Source organism: Triturus cristatus, chromosome 12 (genome assembly GCF_964204655.1).
Source record: "Triturus cristatus chromosome 12, aTriCri1.1, whole genome shotgun sequence".
Taxonomy (NCBI): Eukaryota; Metazoa; Chordata; class Amphibia; order Caudata; family Salamandridae; genus Triturus; species Triturus cristatus.
Window position 1 is genome coordinate 842,283,601 of NC_140595.1, and position 20,592 is coordinate 842,304,192.

General features: G+C 47.5%; 1 protein-coding gene across 8 annotated transcripts in view; it reads left to right on the forward strand.

Moving 5' to 3' along the window:
- The window catches only part of MINK1 (misshapen like kinase 1), a 965,829-nt gene that overhangs the window by 513,013 nt on the left and 432,224 nt on the right, over window positions 1–20,592 (forward strand). For all 8 annotated transcript variants that reach the window (XM_085637899.1, XM_085637895.1, XM_085637897.1 and 5 more), the window contains 2 exons: window positions 9,649–9,824; window positions 19,974–20,043. In XM_085637899.1, coding sequence (XP_085494025.1) covers window positions 9,649–9,824; window positions 19,974–20,043 — 246 coding nt within the window. The remainder of the gene's footprint in view (window positions 1–9,648; window positions 9,825–19,973; window positions 20,044–20,592) is intronic.

Here is a 20,592-nt window from a genome sequence, read left to right on the forward strand (position 1 = left end):
GTGTTGCAAACAAGCCGTTTTAGGTACCAGTCTCCCGGTCAGCCCCACATATCACCATTTTTTCAAAGTGTTTACATTTTTGATTTAGAGCTGTGATAGGGCATATTATTTGTTAGATTCTCAATTTAGTAGCCCAGTTCAGACACCTCAGCATCTTAATTTGAGCTTTCAGTTTAAAGGGGTCGACCCTATGGCCAGGATGTTCCATGCAAGTTACTTCTACCAGTGGAAGTGATTATGATTTGGTTTCCAGGCTGCAAAATACATTGAATTATCTTTCTACCCCTTGCCATCCCTTGGCTGGTTAGTGGTTGTGCCTTGGAGGGTCGCATAATTGCAGCAGCACGTTACATATTCAGACTTTGTTAGTCTTTCCCCAGTGTTGGTAAATCTGTGCAATGACTGCTGTGTCGGGGGTGTACTTTTCCTTTAATCAGGAAAATTCTCTGTTGGATGGGACATAGCACGGATCCTGTTTTTACCAAGGTCCTGTCTTCTTCTTTTGGTCACATTGGCCATGAGCACCCTAGACATGTAGACAAAAAAAGATGACCTTGTGTAATGGAATCTCTCAGTACTCTAATGCCCTTGGGCCAAGTTCACACTTTATATAAACAAATTACAGGGTGCATGTAGGGAGATTTGCTCTGCTCATGTGAAAGCCGCGGAGGCCTAGCACAGGAAGGGACGTTTTTGTGAGACACTTAGTCTGTTGATGATGGATACTACCGCCATCTCTTTAGAAGCAAAACGCCACCTTAAAGTTCTAGTTACAGGTAGGAACATACGTACGACTTTAGCGATTTAAAGACAATTGGTATAGCAATTGATCAATATTTCAACACTACCTCATAGCACAGGGACAGCATGCCATTAGTGCCAGCGGTGCTTATCCGCAGCTGTAAGGAGTCATTGAAACCCTCTGAATTTGGGGTAGCGTGAGTATCGGGCATGGGCGTCCGCAGGGGGGGGGACAAGGAGGGGCGCTTGCCCCCCCCCTGGAGTGCTCCTCCTTGCCCCCCCTGCGGCCACCCATGCTTTTACGGACGCCTTTTGTCTGTAATTACGGGCCCTGCATGGAGCAGAGGTGTTCCCTGCCAGAGGCCTCAACTCCCTGATGGGGCGCCTCGCACTCCTCCCCGCAGCCCCTCCCGCCCATTGTCATTCTGTCTGTGGCTGATTATCACAAACAGAATGACAATGGCCAGTTTGAGCTGCGCGCCACAAGCACGAGTGGTTAGGTCTGGACACAAAGACCTCCTTTTAACACTCTGTAGCTTGAGAGCAAGGGGTCTTCTGAATGAAGGTCTAGGGGGAGTCGATGCATTATTGTCCCAAGTCTGAAATTGAGGTTGCAGCATAGCCCGGATTTCAGATCCCACTAAAAGGTACACAGACTCGTGTCAATAACATATCTATCTGCCAGTATGCACCCTATCATGTCTGGCAGAACGTCCCGACCCTGTGTTTCACTACCTCATATCCCTCTGCACCCCACTCCCCAGGCTCACTGCCTCATATCCCCCTGTACCCCACTCCTCGTGCTCAGGGCCGGCTCTAGGCGGTGCGACCGGTGCCACCGCACCGGCTGCTGACTTCGTGTAGGGGGCCCTAATATGATGATTTTAAAAGCACCTGCTTCTTTCCTGGACTCCTAGAAATTTTCAGCCACCAATAAAAAGGTCTAAATGACTGCAGTGATTAATGCACTTCCTTAGAGAGAGAGAGGGAGGGAGAGATCAAAGTTTTGTGTAATGGAAGTTTCTACTCACCCTAAGGTAGCGCAGAGGGTTACTATGCTTGCTGCAAAGAACGTGCAGCTCACAAAGTGCGTATAATGTAATGTAAATAGGTCAGCGGGTCACACTTTTGTCAGAGAGACCATATTGTTGATAACTCTTTGAGTTAACATCCTAATGTGGAACAGTGAGCAAGTAACTTATCAAAGATGCATGCAAACTGGGCTAGAGCGTTATGATTTCCCCCCAGTTTTTCATTATCCTAATGTGGCAAAATGGGTTAATTTGGGTAGAAATCAATTCTTATTAATAAAGAGAACCCCCCATCCATGGTGCTAGGTTTTAAATTCTAGGTTTCTCATTCTCCTGACCAAGCCCTCTTAAACTATCCTGCCTACCTGTACGGATGACCTGTGACTCCTACACCTTCTTGTCCTCTCTCTTATGTAACATTTCCTATGCACTGATTTACACACTTATGATTGATTGTCTCTATGTAATCTGTGTGATGTAAAGTGTTCTGACACCTTACACTGATAGGAGCGGCGCTATAAAATGAATTAAATGCACCTGAGACTGATTGGTTACGGAGGCTTGAGGGGCGCTGTCAAAGGATGGTTATGAAGAACCTGTAGTGGAGGTGGTCATTGGGGGTGCCAAAAAGCATTGTCGCACTAGGCGCCACGAGCACTAAAGCCGGCCCTGCCTGCGCTCACTGCCTTATATTCCTCTGTAACCCACACCTCGCGCTAACTGCCATGACATATCCCTCTGTACCCCACACCTTGCGCTAACTGCCACAACATATCCCTCTGTACCCCGCACCTTGTGCTCACTGCCGCAACATATCCCTCTGTACCCCGCACTTCGCACTCACTGCCACATATGCCTCTGTATCCCACTCCTCACACTCACTGCCTGATCGCTCATTTTACCCTGCCATTCATCTTCTACGTGTTCTCTCCCCTTCCACTCGTTCTACCTCTGTTCACCCCTTTACTTCTTTTTGTACCTTACTTCTTTCTCAATATCACTACTTCTTTTCCTCTTCAGTAACATCTGTGACACATCTCTGCACTTCCTTTATATCAACGCACCCCTCTACCTCACCTGTCTACCTCAGTCTTTATTATTCCCTCTTCCTCAGCTGTCTCTACCTGTCTCTGACACACCTCTCCCTCTCTCTACCTGGCCCTCTCACGTTCTACGGCTGCGTTATTGTGCCCTCTCCATCTTTGATTTACCTGTCTCTGCTCCTGAATCTTTTTCTTCTACACCTCACTTCTTTGTCTACCCTTCACCCCTCGCTACCCTTCTGTTTGCCTCACTACGGTCTTTACCCGACCCACCTTCAGTGCCTCTTCCCATTTCGCCTCACTCCCTCACAGCGCTCTCCTAGCATGCATCTGTTTCTCCCCTCACCACCATGCCTGCCTCTACACCGCCTTACCTTTCTAACCAGCCTAACTTTCTACCTTCCTGTTATTCCTGGTAGTGAATCTTTCATTTCACCCCTCCGGTTGTATTACCTACGCATTCAAATTGAGTAGGTCATTGCTGTGCTCCCAACCCGACATCGAGACCCAGTCCCCTAGCCTCTCAACATGCCCAGATATAACTACAAGCTTTGGCATAGCCAATTGGTCTCACCTTTGGGACCTGCTGCAGAACTAAATACTTATACTGCCGGCATCATACTTACCCAGCGCCAAGACGCCTTGGCAAAAGTGCGCTATATAAGTTCTTCAGTCAGTGAGTCAGTCATAAGGTCCCAAAGGCGAGACCTATTGGCTATGCCAATGCTTGTTTTTCTCAGGTTGGCCTGAACATTACCCGATCCTGATTGTCTGCCATTTTAGCCCCGCCCCTATTGATTAACATTAGCCACGCCCCTTCATTTGCCAGGTTCGCCCCCCCCTGGAAAAATTTCTGCGGACGCCCATGGTATCGGGTGTAGTAGTTCAGTCAATTTCTGGCGTTACTTCGATTTCCTGGCCAGCTCTAACTTACGGCCTGTGTTGACAAATACCGACGGCTTCCCAGTTGGTAGGATGCCAAGTGCGTTGGAGTCTTGTTTGTCCTCTCCACTTGTATGGCACTTTAGAGCCTCCTTTAAAAGAATCCCAATTTTCTGTATTTATCCACTTTAAAAAAATAAATGCAGACAGAATGCACATTGTTGTTTTCTTTCTGTATTTATCTGTAAAATCCGTAAAAACGGAAAACAGGAAGCCTTCATTATAATATAAGGAGATTGCAAAGTCACTGAGGTGTTCCATAACAATATAGAGGAACGAGACCAGTTATGGAACTCCGTGATGACTTGCACTATCCTTATCATGAGCGGCAGGGGGTACCTTATTCCATATAATACAGGGTCACACCATCACCTTTCACACAAACCACTGAAATTCTTCGTGCGTGGCTCTTTCATCTGAAAGAGTGGCCATATTTGCAAACATGCAGAATAAAAATAGAACCTCTAGTGCAAAATTAAACGCACAAAAAACCTGTTACATATTTGTTGCACAAGGACATATTAGAATCAGTTCAATACCAGTCGGTATATAAAAAAAATGTTTAAAAGCTGCAGTAGCTCAGAATGTGTAGAAACATGTAGAAAGATTCTAACTTCTCTGAAATTATCTAAGAAATGCAAAAAATAAACATGTTCTTTCTGCTTGTCTCTGTATTCTAGAAAAAGAGAGCAGAAGCAGAAGAAGGTGCTTTAATTACGCTCTGTGGCCTGACCTGCCTCTCCCCGGCTATGGCAGCAGGCACTGTGACGTCAGAACTCAACTGTAATAAGTTATTAAGTTGAGTTTGGATGTCTTTTCTTTATAATCGTCGACTATGTGCGTTACCTGATATAAATAAATTAGACATGGGCGTTTATACAGGGATTGCAGAATCCGATGTATTATATGACAATAAATCATATTGGTGTGTAAATCAATGTACAGGATGAATTTCATAAGACATCGAGGGTTACAAGGTGTAGGAGTCACATGTCCTTCAGAGCTCACTTTGCTATATTAGAAGTATTGCAATTTATGAACTGCAAGTAACAAGGGGGTCTCTGTGTTAAAGCAGAAACCCACTTACCCATTTACATAAAATAAAAATGTATCATCTGCGTGTTACATGATGTTCTTAGCAGGACACATTAACCTTCTAGATTCAAAACTGGGACTAGACAGAACACAGATCTCTCCAGCGAATGTGTTATCCTCCAGAGTTGTTATTGTTCCCTGAGATTTATTAGGCACACAAAGATCTTTGCAGCAGGTGCCTTAACCCAATAAGATATTTTAAAAAGCAGACTTTGCAACCGATTAAGGAGAACAGATTTACAGCCACGTTTCTCCTTGTTTCCAATTTCTTTGTGGCAGTGTATTTAAAAACAAATGTATAAGTTGAGATCAGATTTTGGCTCTGGTTGTGTCACCTTTTGGCACAACTCAGACGAGAAATCTCATGTGTTAAATTTCATAATGCACTTAAATCTACTCATGGTATACGAGCTAAACATATGAGTGAGGTTGTTCCAGGAATTCTGCTCTGGAACAGAACTGTGCTTGGGACCATAGAACATGAGCTGTTAGGGACTGAGTCACCATAGCACCTCAGTACCATGAGCTGAGTCTGACTAGCTATAGTGCCTCACTTGCCCTCCTACTCCTATCCAGAGAGACTAGGGAAGTGACACCCCAGAACACAACACTCCCGACCCTCTCAGGGTTCGCGTAACAGGACACCCCCTTTCGCTCACACACGTACTCGTCCACAATAAGATATGACAAAGACACGATGGAAGTTTGAAATGTTTTTTCACTATTGTGCTCTAGAATGGAATGCACTATACGTGCCACAAAATACCATCACATAGTCAGCGAACTGTATATCATGAAAATCCCTTTCATATTATAAGACAGATTAGCCTAAACCCCCTTCCCTTCTACAGAAGCAAACTGATTATACCGCTAGGATCTCGGGCATTAGTAGCAGACCCTTAGCCGTACCTTAGCATACACAGATGGACATTCTACGTCTCCGATACAGCTGCGATCTTCTCTCAGAAATTATTGGTCTCTCTCTGTGTGTTACATTGCTGTGCATACCTATATGACTACGTTTACATGTTAACAAACAGCTGCATCTCTGTGTTGTGTCTAGGTGCGAGTGCCTGACCAGACTTAATTATAAGGGACATTGTTGTTTGACTTTGTCTGCTTCTGACTAAATCCCACAAAAGAACAGAATGAGCAAACAGCTGCAGGTTCTGTGTGAAATGTATTGTGGCACAGAAGCAAACATGTTTTTATATTAGCGTGTGCAAAGCTAATGCAGCCAGTGTCATTCACAATTAGGTTAACATGGGGAAAATTGTAATAGGCCCTGTACAGAACACATGACACCCTCCCCTTGGTCAGGAAGGAAGCACGTAAAGGGGTAACTGAAATCTGAAAAAATAAACAAACTTAAAGCCATCACCTACATTGAAATTTTAATTGAGGAGCTAACAAATTAAAATTTGTAAAAAAAAAAAAAAAAAGGGAAAAAATATTCAGTTAGTGTGTGTCGGAGGAATCCAGTATGTAATCAGCCATTGTAGAAGGGAAGGACTCCATGATGGGGTCCGACTCCATGTAGATGGATAAGTATACGGCCCAGTTCATAAGTTCCAAAGAGCTGACGTGATCCTCAGTTCCAACAGATGCAGATACTGTCACTGGGCAGCCTACGTTGGCTTCCACGAAACTCTGATCTAGCAATTGCTGTGCTGATGCACAGGAACCCCCGTTGCCCATTGCTCCAGACTCTGATTTTGTAGAGGTCACAAACCCAAGGAAAAGTCCCGATAATGGGCCACTAAGGGACTCATCAGCAGTTCGCGATCTAGGGCAGCGGACGCCTGTAGAGCCAGGCATATGTCTAGTGGTCATTGAAAGGGGTACCAAATACAGTGAAATACAGGTTGCACGCAGGTGAAGTAAGCACGGTGGAAGGTTAAACACCAATCCACATCCAACGCCTGCAGCAGAATCATGCCAAAGAGCAGAAGCATGAGCTCATGGTAGTGCTGGAGCCATGCTAGGTCCGAGGCGGCCTCAGAAGGACCATCCATTACGGAACAGCAGTAATAGGATGAGAAGGCCGCAAATGAGGAACAGCAGTACTGGAAATCCACCGAACACACTGGAAAAAATAGAGTTTTTAAAAGCAAGAATTACTCCAAAGATAGTTTGGAAAGAAGTGACAAGGCCAGAGCCTACAAGTTTTAAAAAATGGGCTACACGTACAGTATCAGAAACATTAAATATTTAATGAATCCATTCCCTGAAATGCAGGGGAATATTTGTATTCAACAGTAGCTCTAGCCACCTGCAATTCGAAGTTCTCGTGGGCAGATGTGAGAGCCACTTTTTGTTGGAGCAATAATGCTTTGAGTCTGCTTAGCTTATTGACATCTGCTTTCAAAGTTGGAATGGAAGGCCACACCGAGCTATCTACCACTCCATGTGGAGGGGTAAACAGGATGCTGTTGCAACAAGTGACTAATTGGGAAACGGGCACAATATACGGGACTTCCGCTCTCATATCACAAAAGTTTTGATTATGAAGCATGAGATAGCTTCCACCTGAAAGCACTGTAATGAAGGGAAGAATTGCAGGAACTGGAGTTCCTTTTAAATACCAAGCCACATTAGGCGTCAAAACATTACAAGCGCCATGGATTTTAACGTGTTGACAAACGAGTGAATGGCCGGCAGTGGAGTCGCACTCCTCTCCCGTAAGAAAAACTTCTCTATCAGCACGCTCACATCGGTAGGTAAATGGCAGGGACCATAACTCATAGATGTAGCTGCCCCCAAGGGGCTCATATCTACCAATTGGAAAATGCTTCATGCATGCTTTAAACTCAAATGTCGATATGGACAAGGAGATAACTCTATGTATTAACCATACTGCTGAAGGCGTTTCGGCTACAGTGAATGGTAGTTCTTCTTATTTCTCTAAATGTAGCATGGTATATGTTGAGTCCTTCATAGCCATTGATTATTGTTTGTGTATTACATTAAAAGGAAGAAACAGTGGCATTACAGTTCAGGTAATGCCAAGGTACGCGTCCATTTTTGAGAGTTTGAAGTGTCGAACTAAACTGCATAATGGATCTGATGTGACTCTGACCTTCATACAGTATCGACATATCATTCTGTACAATATCAATAACAGACGACACAATGCTGTTCAAATTATCAATATGAGATGATAACGTGTTAATACTGTTGTCTACTACAGCAAGTACTGTATCCAAATTATCTTGGTCAATTTGCCTCAAGCGCATTGCAGCCTCAATTTGTGATCATTTCCAAACTTCATTGTAAGCCGCATGTAGAAATCTTTTAGAATGAGGGCACTTGGGGCCTAACAGAAAATCAGATAGATTCATGTCCTCGGACAAAAGAGACAGATGTTGCTTCACTCCAGATAGTGTGGAATGTTCTAACCATTGCCGGCATAGCTTACCCACTGGATAGGTGGTAATAGTATTCAAATGGGTGGACTGTGAGAACTGTGGATCTGGTCTACTTGATTTGAAACTGGGGGGTGTAATTAAGAAAAAGAGCATGGCAACCACTGGTGTCTACCGGCCACAATAACCACCCATCAGGATTTGAAAATGATGAGTTCAATGTCCCCGTTTGTATCATACTTGAAGGAAGCTGCCTCTGTATATACAATACCAAAGTAAGGTATAGTGTGCACAGAGTCCAGTAGATCCCCAGAGGTATAGCAGAGGCTAAATTAGACAATCATCAACAGCTCTCTTTGTGGTAGTGTGGTCGAGATGTAAGGCTTAATAGGAGGGTGTGTCAAGCATTTAGTGTGTTCACTCAGGCAAGAACTGATGGCACACACTCAGAGGCTGAATTCAGACCAATTAGGTAAGTATACAAAAGGTATATTTATGTTTTATTTCTAGAACCAAGCAGTACTTAGCTCAGGTAGGAAAAATATACTTTCAAATGCAAGGCTTTACACAGAAATGCAATTGTGGATGTAATTGGAATCGTTATAGGTTTGTATTTGCTTTAAAACAATTTAGAATATTTTGAAAATACTATGGATTACTTTTGTGTTACTTTTTACTTACATTGCCAACTTAGGGTGATATCACACTTCAAAAGAGGTTCCATGCTGACATGTTTCAAACTTACAAAAAAGCTCTTCCTCAGGGACTTATGCGGCTGTCCGACTAAAATATGTTCTCATTTGGTGTGAGGTCAAGGTTTAAAAAATGCAATCGGAGACAAAAAGCAGTTGATTCACCCTCCAAAAAGTGTCTGGAGATTGTTGTCTCTCGAAAAGACAATACTGTAGTTTAAATTAAGAATAAATTATAGAATGTACTAGAATATGTATTTAAAATTACTAAGGTACAATATCCAGGAAACCAAATATAAACATAATACCTAATCTTAATTTGGCATTCTGGTTCACAGCCTGCGTAATTGAGTCATCTGCTGGACATACAGGCGTGTGTGTGTGTGTGTGTGTGTGTGTGTGTGTGTGTGTGTGTGTGATGTCTGCTTGTATAAACTGCAGCATCACGCGGTGCTGCATGCTTTCATTAGCTGAGGCTATAGTTAAGGATACAGAACACCTTGGCTTTAGATTCCCTGGTTCTTGTAACATTAATATTCCTATAACTAGTTGTTTAAATATATGCAATATGATATTTATTTTAAGATTGCAAAGCCTGAAAGTAGTGACAGGTAATTCATACCTCAAATGCAAACAACTGAAAATGTGTAGGCTAGAGGGTGTTTGTGGTCTGCAGTGCCCCCTATCAGCTGTCATTTTCTGTTTTTTTAGTGTTTCTGTTTTTTCCTGTTCCTTACAGGTCTAAGAAGTTTATTGATTTCATTGATACCTGCCTGATCAAAAACTATATGAGCCGGCCACCCACGGAGCAGCTCTTGAAGTACCCATTCATCAGAGACCAGCCCACCGAGCGGCAGGTCCGAATCCAACTCAAGGACCACATCGACCGATCGCGGAAGAAGCGCGGAGAGAAAGGTAGAGATTGCATACCTGACTTCAGGCATGAATCTGGGAAGTTGGGCAGCACCTTCTCATGTCATGGGCAGCACCTTCCCATGTCATGGGCAGCACCTTGTCATGGGCAGCACCTTCTCATGTCATGGGCAGCACCTTCTCATGTCATGGGCAGCACCTTGTCATGGGCAGCACCTTCTCATGTCATGGGCAGCACCTTGTCATGGGCAGCACCTTCTCATGTCATGGGCAGCACCTTGTCATGGGCAGCACCTTCCCATGTCATGGGCAGCACCTTGTCATGGGCAGCACCTTCTCATGTCATGGGCAGCACCTTGTCATGGGCAGCACCTTCTCATGTCATGGGCAGCACCTTGTAAGGCATGACCTTGTCAGGTCATGGGCAGCTTCTGGGCCGCATCATGTCACGGGCAGCATCTTGTCACGGGCAGCTTCTTGAAATTATTTGATCTCCACGCTGCCTGCCTTTGTCCATCATTTCTTTGTCCTTCCACATGAATGAGATTTGTAGAACTCATACACCACAGTACTCGTTCATTCAGCTGCACATTGATGGTGGAGCTGAGCGATTGGGCACTCGATTTGAACCTCCTGTTTCTTCATGGAAGTTGAAGTACGTTGATGTCGCTGACACATCTCGCTACAGTACCATGCTGAGCTCCAAGCAGAGAAAATACAGCATCACTTTTTTTAATAGACCTTTGTGCGATGTAGTGAATGTCACAGTGCTTTTGATTGGGCAGGGCCAAGACTCGTTTGCATGTGTCTGGTCATCTTCTGTTAAGGCACAAATCTCCTAAAAAACATTGAAACGGTGCACATCTGAATTTCTTATGGTCACGTTTTGATTCAAGCATTTCTATTCATCACTTTGTTGCTATTGAACAGCGACTTGTTATTTTTGGGATTATATCCTTTCACAATCACTCCATTTTCCTTGTGAGGCAGTACTGCTCTGTGACATGGAGCTGCTTTAACCGGTGATTAGCTCACCTTTCAAAAGGAACATATGTCCATCATCTGGGCGGGTGCAAAGGCTGTCTTTCTCGGCCCACCATTCATCTTCTTGACCAGCACAGACATGCCATGACCCGTAATATGGAATTTTTGGGGTGGGTGATGGGGTGCCTGAACTACTGTGTTTTTGTGGAATACCCATTGACTGTAGAATTCTTCCACACCTATTTGCCCTTGTACCCTGTGCAGTGTTTGGTCGTTTGTTTGGGATTGCAACTGCAAGTTGACTTGTGAGCCAGTCGGCTTGTTCCTGTGTCGACCCTGTCCGTCCCCTTTATTATGTCCGGCAAACATAGTGTGTTTTTGGAGTAATGGGCTAGTTATTACTCTCTACAGGAGACTAGTGGGGCCTCGGTTGTGAAACTCTATTCAGTTCATGTATATGCCACATACTTTGGTGCTCGGTACTAATTAATAATGGGAACCCAATAACAAGAAGCTAATGCTTTATTGTGAAATTAAACCTCCTGATACCATTTTAACTATTGTCATGTTACAAAGGGTTCTCGTTACTGTGCAGTGTTGACTTGCTTAGTAGCTGGGACCTGAAAGCGCCGAGGGAGATGAAACCCTGTGGCTGTGTCAAGAGCTGTTGTCACTGAAGGGGATTCCGTGGGGGGATTCATTAGCACAAGTTGGATATCCTACATATTCACTCATGTTTTGATGTGTTCGCTCCTGTCACTGACAAGGTAGAGGGAACTTCCGGATTAACCAAAGGGTGGCAAGGAGCACCGATCGAGAGAAAAACACTGTGACTGTGTCAAGAGCCGTTGTCACTGAAGGGGATTCCGTGGGGGGATTCATTAGCACAAGTTGGATATCCTACATATTCACTCATGTTTTGAAAAGTTCGCTCCTGTCAATGGCAAGGCAAAGGGAGCTGCTGGATAAGCCAAAGGGTGGCAAGGAACACCGATGGAAAGGAAACACTCTGACTGTGTCAAGTACCGTTCTTACTGAAGGAGGTCTGGGAGTTGATCTCTCTTGTAGCTAATGCTAGGTCAGGGGCAGTAACTGAAGGTGGAATTAACCCAACCTGTTGCACAGCTTAGAGTCAGAGCTTTGGTGGGGGATTAATTCACTCAAGTTGTATGTCCTGTGTTTTACATTCATGGTTCACTCCTGTGACTAGCAAGGCACGGGTAGCTGTCTAGATAAAGCAAAGGGCTGTAGAGGGCACCGAGCCGGTTGAAAATCTGGAATACATTATTCCAAGGAGACATTGTGTTGATACCAGCTACTAACTTGTAGGTATTGTAGAAAGTGGAACTCTTTTTGTTACAACGTATATTGCTCACTTCGTTACCAGACAGTCTTGGTTTACAGAGGACAGGCATTTTACTATTGAGTATGGAAGACTTGTTTCCATCCAGTTGTATTGGTGTTATCGGTGAAAAGTAATCCATCTCCTTGCCTAACTGTTCTGGTCAGGTCTAGTCTGTTGTGTCCACGCTTCTTGTGTTTATAGCTTGGCTGCTCTGTCATTTTTGTTCTTTTGGCTCAATAAATGGAGTTGGAGTAGACATTATCTCTTGCGTTTTGCAAACTGGGTACGAGGTTTGGTGGGAAAGTTGCAGACGGTAAGTTCTGCTAGTAAGAAAACTTTCCTTTCCAGGATTATGTCGGAAAGTTAATTATTCACCATTGTCTCCTGAGACCCAGGTAGGGAAGTCCAATCCCACCTCTGCTTGTGTGTACAGTAAGACTTTATGCGCTGCTTGAGGTGGGTGATTCCCAACACGTGCTGTCCAGGTATCCATGGAATGCTTCTAGGTTTGGTCATTCACTGTTGGAGCACTTGCATGTATCTCGTTGTGGGGTAGAAAACGGAAAGCAGGCCATTACCGACCTCCTGTTGCCTGATTTGACATTTCCACACGTTGCTGAACATTGTGTTGGGTTTGTGAAAGCTCTTGGTCCCCAAGTGAAGCGTTGTATTGAACCTGTGTGTCTGCTAGCAGTGCATGGAAGCCCAGAGCACCCAGCACAATTGTAATGCTTCAGAGAGGACACCAGCCTTTCACATCTTCCAGGGATTCTGTTGATGACATCCTGCTAATCCTTTTCCTTGGTCTAAGGTTCTCTATCTTCTGATCTTTAGTTGCACTGTTGTCTGTACTTTCTCTGCAGGTTCAAACTTTTTTTTTTTGCAGCAAAACCGACATTTGGCTTGCCCTTAATTCTAATGAGCACATGTGCACCCTACTCTTCTGTGAATCACTGGCATCGCTAAATTCACCTATTTTTTAAGTTTAGAAATATTTCGCTCGTAAAATATCTGCTTACAGCTCTTGTAAGAGGTAGTGTGTTGTTTGGTCTAATTAGCTAGTGAAAGCGTGGGTGAAATATTTGCTGATGCAGCGGTTAAACACATTCTGCATAATGTTGGAGATGTGCACAGCCAGCATCCTGGAGTGCCATCAGGGCTATATGAATACAAGGCGTTTTTAGGTTGAGCCTGGGCAGTGCATGCGCTGCTCTGCGAGGCATGCTGTATTGGGGTAGGGACTTGAAGCTCTGCCCAATCTCCGCCCATATTTTTCATTGGCTTGTGCAATTGTCCACCGTAAACTGTGGCTGTTCATTATCAAAAGACTTAGTAGTCCCTCTTTAGTACCGCCATGTCTCATTTTGAAACATCCTCTGTTACGTGTGTTGTTACTCAGTAGGCTTTAATTACAGCATCCAAGCACTATTTTCTCAAATAGCTTTGTCCTGCCTGCTGTTGCAGGCGGGACACGTTCTCTCCTAGAGCTTTTTTAAAAAAAAGATTACTAGCACACATTTGCAATTCAATAGGTCTTGCATTTGCTAGAGTTTAAGCTATTGGCATTGTAAATGACAATGCCTTTTATTTATCTGTATCTGATAGAGACTACTAGCTTGTAGAGACGATTCTAGCTGCAGATTCCTTCACGTAGAATTATCCCAAGGCGTGAGACTGGATCCGGAAACTTTTTTGCCACAGCATCTCTGCACGCCGGGGGCGAGGCGACATCACGCGACTCCGCCCAGGTGTCGTCCGCGTACATGACGTCAGCGAGGTCACAAAAGACCCGCCCCGGCGTGCCCATGTCAGTTTTTTCCTTTTCCGCGTGCAACGTGGAACCGATCCTTGCTACGGGCCTGTTAGGCCCCTTTTTACTTCCATTTTTTAGTGGAACAGTGTGCAAATGCCTTCGGTCTTTAAGACTTGCACGTCTTTTGGGCATCTTATGTTGGTGACGGATCCTCACCTCATTTGTATGTGGTGTTTGGGGGAGGATCACAGCACCACAGACTGTATGCAGTGCCAACAGTTGAAGCCGAATTCGCAACGGGAGCGCTGGATGAAACTTCTCTTGGCGCGTCTCTCCAGGTTGACGTCCTCCCCCAGGTCTGCTTCGACGGACTGCTTCAGACTCGGCCGTGGTTGTCGTCCTCGCCTTTTTCCGATGTCACGTGAGCGCCGCTCCCCGGTGGGTAAGTGTTGCAGTTTGTCCCCCGGGGCTGGTTTCCGGCCTCCCGGGGGCGTGGACTCTCCGCGGGTGATGCAGCCCCGCGTGTCGTCCTATCCACCGTTTCCCAGTGTTGGGGCGTTGAGAGTCCAAATGGAGACATACGCGGCGGCTTTGAAGGCCTCGCTGATGTCTCCTCCTCCTTCCCCTCCTGGGGCGTCATCGGATCCCTCGCTCTGTGCAGGGCCCTCTGCGGCGCCGCCGGTTGTTCCGGCCCTGGAAATTGACTGGTTCGGATCAAGGCTTGGAGGATGTGGTACTGTTGGGGTGCGGCTCATCTGGGGCACCTCCTTCAGGCCACGGCGTCTCTGCCTCGCTGCAAACTCCCACGGGGGTCCCTGTGGTGTCGCTGGAGGTCGCCGGGGCTCGGGTCGCATCCCCGAGCCCCTCTCAGTCCTTTGACCAGGTGGTCCTGTCTAAGGCCGAGGTGACACCGCTACGGCGCCGGCAGCAGCTGGACCGTGCAGAGCCACAGGGGTCGGTGGACCCTCCTCATCCCGCGCCGGGTCGAGGTCGAAGGAAGACCCTTCGTCCCTCTCCAGGCCCTCTCATCCCTCCCCACAGGTGGCTGCCTCGTCGGAGGGCGAGTCGGAGGTTAAATAGTCCCTGGCGCCGCCACATGGGTTGCCGAGCGATCTTCGCCTCATTCTGGGCCGCGGCTGTCGGAGGACTTCGTGCCACTCCCCAGGCCCGTCTCGTTCCCCCGCGCAGGTGGCTGCCTCGGCGGGGGTCGAGTCGGCGTCACTCCGGCTCCAGTTCTACTCCGGTCTCCGCTCCAGTACCCGGTGCGGGGTGACTTGGAGGTCCCTTGTCCGGCAACGCCGGCTGGTGCCGACATCCTGCCTCAAGCAGCGGACTCTACGGCTCCATGCAGGGGTCGTACCGCGGATTCGTCTTTGGACGCTCCTTCTTCTCTGGAGGGAGGCTGTATATTGGTGTCACCCTCTCGGAGACTGGTCGCCGTGTGGTGTCTTTTTCACCGGCGTCGAAGGGCTGCTCCCCGCCCTTCCTGAGGCAGAGGTGTTCGTCGGAGGAGCGGCAGGTCCCTCATTCTTCGGCTCCTTCTGACTTCCAGGTCTGGCCCTTGCCCGCCCCACTTGGCCTCGGGGACGGCCGCCTTAGTTTGCAGCCGTCGCACACGGAGGAGCTGCTTTCTCCCCCGCGGGGCCCTACAGAGGCGGGTGCGGCCTTCGCTCACGCGGTGTTCACGGCTGTGGGCATTCTGCACATGGGTGACCTGGTGGCTCACTTTCCGGCGGACCATCTATTGGAGGTCCTCCACCAGGGCTCTGGTGAGAGGGAAATCTTACTTCCCTTTGAGGGTTCGCTCCTTTCTTCCTTGACGGGGGCTTGGAGACGTCCTGCCTCAGGGGACCCGTTGCCTCAGCATCTTCTGCACCGGCACCTCCTGGCGCCGCGTGACCCGGCGTGTCTTTCCCTTTACCCCTCAGCCACCATCCCCCTTTTGCGGACTGCCTTTCCCTTCCTGCCGCCACTGTTGACTCCGCCGTCCCGAGAGGCCTGCTGGCTGGACTCTTGAGGGTGCAACATGTTCGCCTTGACCAGCTCGGCCCTGCAGGCCCTTAACACCTTGTGTGTGCTGTCTAGGGCCTCCGCCTGTTTGTGGGACTCGCTTGAGTCTCTGGGATCTGCAAAGTCCCAGGAGTCGGGCCTGGTGGACTTACGGCATCATGCATTGGAGGGCCAGGAGCTTGCGACGTTTATTCTCCGCTCTGCTCTGGACATCGCAGAGGCGCTGGGCCGGGCCATGGCTTCCTCAGTCGCTCTCCGTCGCCATGCTTGGCTTCGGGATGGAGTATTCCCTGAGAATATTCGGGAGCGACTCATCAACCCTCCGTTTGATGGCAGCCTGTTGTTCCATGCCCCCACCATCCAAAGGCTCTTTCCAGGGCTCTGTCCTCCTACTCCTCCTCCTTTTCTGCCTTCTCCTCCTCCTCCTCCTCCGTCCCCTCCTCAGTGACTTCTGAGTTGGGTTGATTCTGGGCCTTCTTAAGCTGGCTGTTCTGGCTGTGAAGTGTGTTTTCTGGCCATTACGTCCTTCCTTGGAACTTTGGCATTGTTGGCTGCTGGACGGCCCTTGTGTTGATTGTGTGTCATTTCTTGGCACTTAACGTACCCTATGTGGGGTAGTGGTAGCTGGTATATGGCTTACGCTCTGCTGGAGGGTTCTGGTCGCCTTCGGGTGCCTGTGCTCCATGGCGTTTAGGTAGGTTGCTTTTGCTTCCTGAGGTTGTGTGCGCGGCCACTCGTAGTGGTGGCCCAGGCATCTCCTCCTCTTCCTGCTCCTGAGGTCTGGGATGATCCTGTCACCCTTGCCGGGCGTCGTCCACTCGGCCTTTCTGGGTCCTCGGGCTGTTCTTCTTGCTTCTGGCTTTGACTGCCGGCGCTGTTCTGGCTGACAGGCTGCTCCCCATCTGGAATGGGTTCGCCCTTTTTCCCCTGGTTTCCTTGGGCCCTCTAGGCTTCGTCTTCTTTCTTCCGCTCTTCCTGTCCTGGCATTGGGCGGAAGCTATGTTGCCTTGTGGGGGAGTGGGGTGCGTCTGCCTCTCAGTCCTTGGCCTTGGTTCCTCTGCTGTGAGTGTAAGAGCCTCTTCAGCCTTCTTTCCCTCCTACATCCCCTTGGGGTCGGTGGGGTCCTACTTGTGGGGTTCCCTTGGCCTGACAGGGGCAAGGTTCTACCAGGTCCACAGATCTGGTCCCCTGTGGGGCCCTCTGTTCTGCATGGCTGGTGGGGTCCTTTCACAGACCCTCCTTCCCCGGGGGTATTGCTAGGGTATCTATTGTACGTGAAGGAATCTGCGGCTACTAGTCTCTATCAGATGTACGAATTACTTACCTTCGGTAACGATGTATCTGGTAGAGACGATTCTAGCCTCAGATTCCTTCACGGCCCACCCTTCCTCCCCTGTTCTGCAAGGACCCTTGGGTTGGTCTTCGGTACTCGTCTCCCGGTAGGGGGCTGTGTCTTCTGTGAGTGCCTTCCTTGTTCTTGACGGGTGGCTCTGTCTGAGGGCGGTTCATTCCGCCTTTGGAGGATGGGGTTCCGGTGCTCCGGTGCCTTGCTGCTCTGGCTACTCCAGGTTTTGGGGGGATTGCTTTCTATCTCTGTCCTCCCTTCCCTCCCTTCCTTCCATTGCTATCCTCTGATTAAGGGTCCTCTGACCTTGTCTTGCCCTTGTCCCTTGTGGGTGGTTGCCCTATAGGTTGGGGTGGCTTGGAGGTTGTTGTCCCTGTCTGTCTTGGGACTGGTCCCATTCCTTGCTCAGGATGGGGGAGGTGGGTTTCCTACGTGGGCCATGACTTTTACGCGTGTTCTTTGCCTCCGGGGCACAGGGATGGGAGGTTGTCTATGTACTGGCAGGGTGACTGCGCAGGTTTCTGCTTGTTCTTCTTTCTTCTTTCCCTGCCCTTGGGTTCTGCGGTGTTGGCACTACTCTAGTGGTGTTGTTAGTCACCGTTTCTTTCCAATTTTTCTGCTCTTTGCACACTGTTCCCAAGCTTCCACTGTTTTTTATCTGGTGGTTCCGCGTTGTGGTGCGGAAAAGTTCTCCGAAGAAAACTGACGTAGGCGCGCCGGGGCGGGTCTTATGTGACCTCACTGACGTCACGTACGCGGACGACGCCTGGGCGGAGTCGCGTGATGTCGCACCGCCCCCGGCACGCAGGGATGCTGTGGCAGAAAAGTTTCCGGATCCAGTCTCACGCCTGGGGATAATTCTACGTGAAGGAATCTGCGGCTAGAATCGTCTCTACCATATACATCGTTACCGAAGGTAAGTAACTCGTACTTTAAAAACAACTCATAAATAAAAGGCATTGTCATTTACAATGTCAATAGCTCAAACTCTCGTAAATGCGAGACCTATTGCATTACAAATGCTTGTTGGAGGTTGTAATAGAACACATTATCCAAAAAACACTTGTTCGATGGCCCTTTCCCTCTCGAGACAGATCATACACTAAGAAAATGACATTTGGAAATACAAATTAAAAGTTTCTGAAATAGTGTGTATCCTGTGTGCATAAAAACAGTAAATACTGTGTGTACTTTGCAAAGAGTCTTCGTCTCTGATCTATACGTCATTGATACATGAAATTAATCCTTGGTCGTCTTGCTATAGTTCCATTTTTCTGGATGCAAACACAGATGGTTATAAACCACTCAACACGTTTGCAAAGAAAAATGTGGCCAAGTCGGAGAATCCTGGCCGAGGACGATTACTTCCTGCTATTGAAGCTCACTTCATTTGTGTTTGTTACCCTATCGTGCTTCCGTTATCCCAAACCCTTGATTGTTCTTGAGAGCGAGGTCTTATCTCGTTGGCCATACTGTATCCTTGTATGTGTCCCAGAGTGCATTGGGCAGAATTGGGGGTTGTAAGCGATTTTCTGCACCCCTTGATAGATCTACCTTGAGGTGCTCGAGCCAGTCCGCCGCGGCTCATATTTCACGAGCGTTTTACAAGTGTGACCGAGTGATGGTCTTTATGCGCCTTTAAATGTGGGATCTGGAGCTCTGATGTATGGATGTGGCCTTCAGGAGCTGAGTGCGGGTTGCCCTGTAGTTCCATCAACCTATGAAGGAGCTCTGCTTTCGGCCTCCTCCCTGTGTCTGATCACCGAGTTCCTCTCACACTTGCAATATCCCTATGATGTACAACTAGGAGTACTGTGGCTCCTGTGTTAGGACTTGTAGCACCTCTAGTCACCTGTAATAAAGAAATGCCCTAAGGTTTCAGCTGCAATAAGTTATTACAGTTGAGTTGTGACTTCACAATGCCTCCTGCCACACCCTGCAGCCAGGGTGAAAGACTGGCCACAGGGCACAATTAAAGCTGCATTTTTAACAAGAAAAGCGAAAACTGGCTTTTGCTTCTTCTGGCCTGATTTTCTAAAAACGTTTACGAATCGGCAGAAGCTAGGTATCAATGGCAATGGTTGGGGGTGAGCTGTAAACATCATCTCCTCCCCCAAGGATTTATTATCATCCCTGTTGGGGTCATGGAAGCAAGGAGACTTCTAGCTAAAAAGGTTTTGCTGCTGGTGCCCTTCAGCAATAACTAGGCATGGAGCGGCAAAGCCCCAGGGGCACCTGACAGATATCGGCAGTAATTGTTTGGAGGAGGTCAGTGCATCCTGGTGTGTGCAGCCAGTGCTGAATTTGAGCCGGTGGTTTCCGGTGGTCTGCACCGGCACCTAATTGTCATCACTTTCACTTATCTCATTCTGACACACGGAGGCGCTGTTTGTCTAATTTATATATGAGTACAACCAAAATCATTTATTCATGCAGTATACATAAAAAATTACTAATACGTGCCTCCAAGGCCATTCTTATAGCTTTGGGGGCTGGAATAGACTGAACTCTCCCACTTGTAGGGTGTGATGGTCAGTAGTTGTGTTGGTTGCGTTATTAGCAGCGCTGGCAGTGGCCGTGGGTGGTGTGAGCTGCAGTGGCCTCCTGATGAGGGCGAATCAAGCCCTGTATGTGACGCGTCATGCTAAGTGACAGAGAGCGAGGAAGGGTGCTTCTGCCTGTGTCAGTGCTCTATCACGCAGGGTGTGGGTACAATGATATCTTATATACACCTTCTGCTCTCTCCCTATGCAGATGAGACCGAGTATGAGTACAGTGGAAGCGAGGAGGAGGAGGACAGCCATGGTGAAGAAGGCGAGCCCAGGTACTCCACATGACCCTGCTCTCGCAACTCATCTGATCCACACATTCTGAAACCACTTCTGTCTTTGCTGTTTCATGTAACACTTGGTTGCCATGGTGAAAGAATTGATAAATGCATAGAAGAATGTGACCATCAAACATGCTTTTAGCTGGCTTTTTCTTCAGAATTTGTATTCCCATCCTTCCACTCTATCTGATTAGGCCCCTGCGGTAATGCTCTAGAGTCCCCGAAGTGCGCAGGTGCCATTTGAAATCACTTGACATCTTGTCTTTCCATAGCCATAAAGCGGTTTGTAGAAAAATTACAATGCATGAACATTCAAATAGTAATATAATTTTGATTACAAAACAATGTAAAGTTGAACATTTAGTGAGCAGCCTGGGCAAATATGTGGGCTGAGGCCAGGAGGTGGAAGTTAAAGCCAAGAGTTGAGATAAATGTGGTAGCCTTCAACAATCTCTTAGTTCTGCCCATGTTACAGGCTAGTCACTAAGTTGCTCCTAACTACTTGTCATCATGAGTTACTTTCTATCCACTCTAATTAGTGGG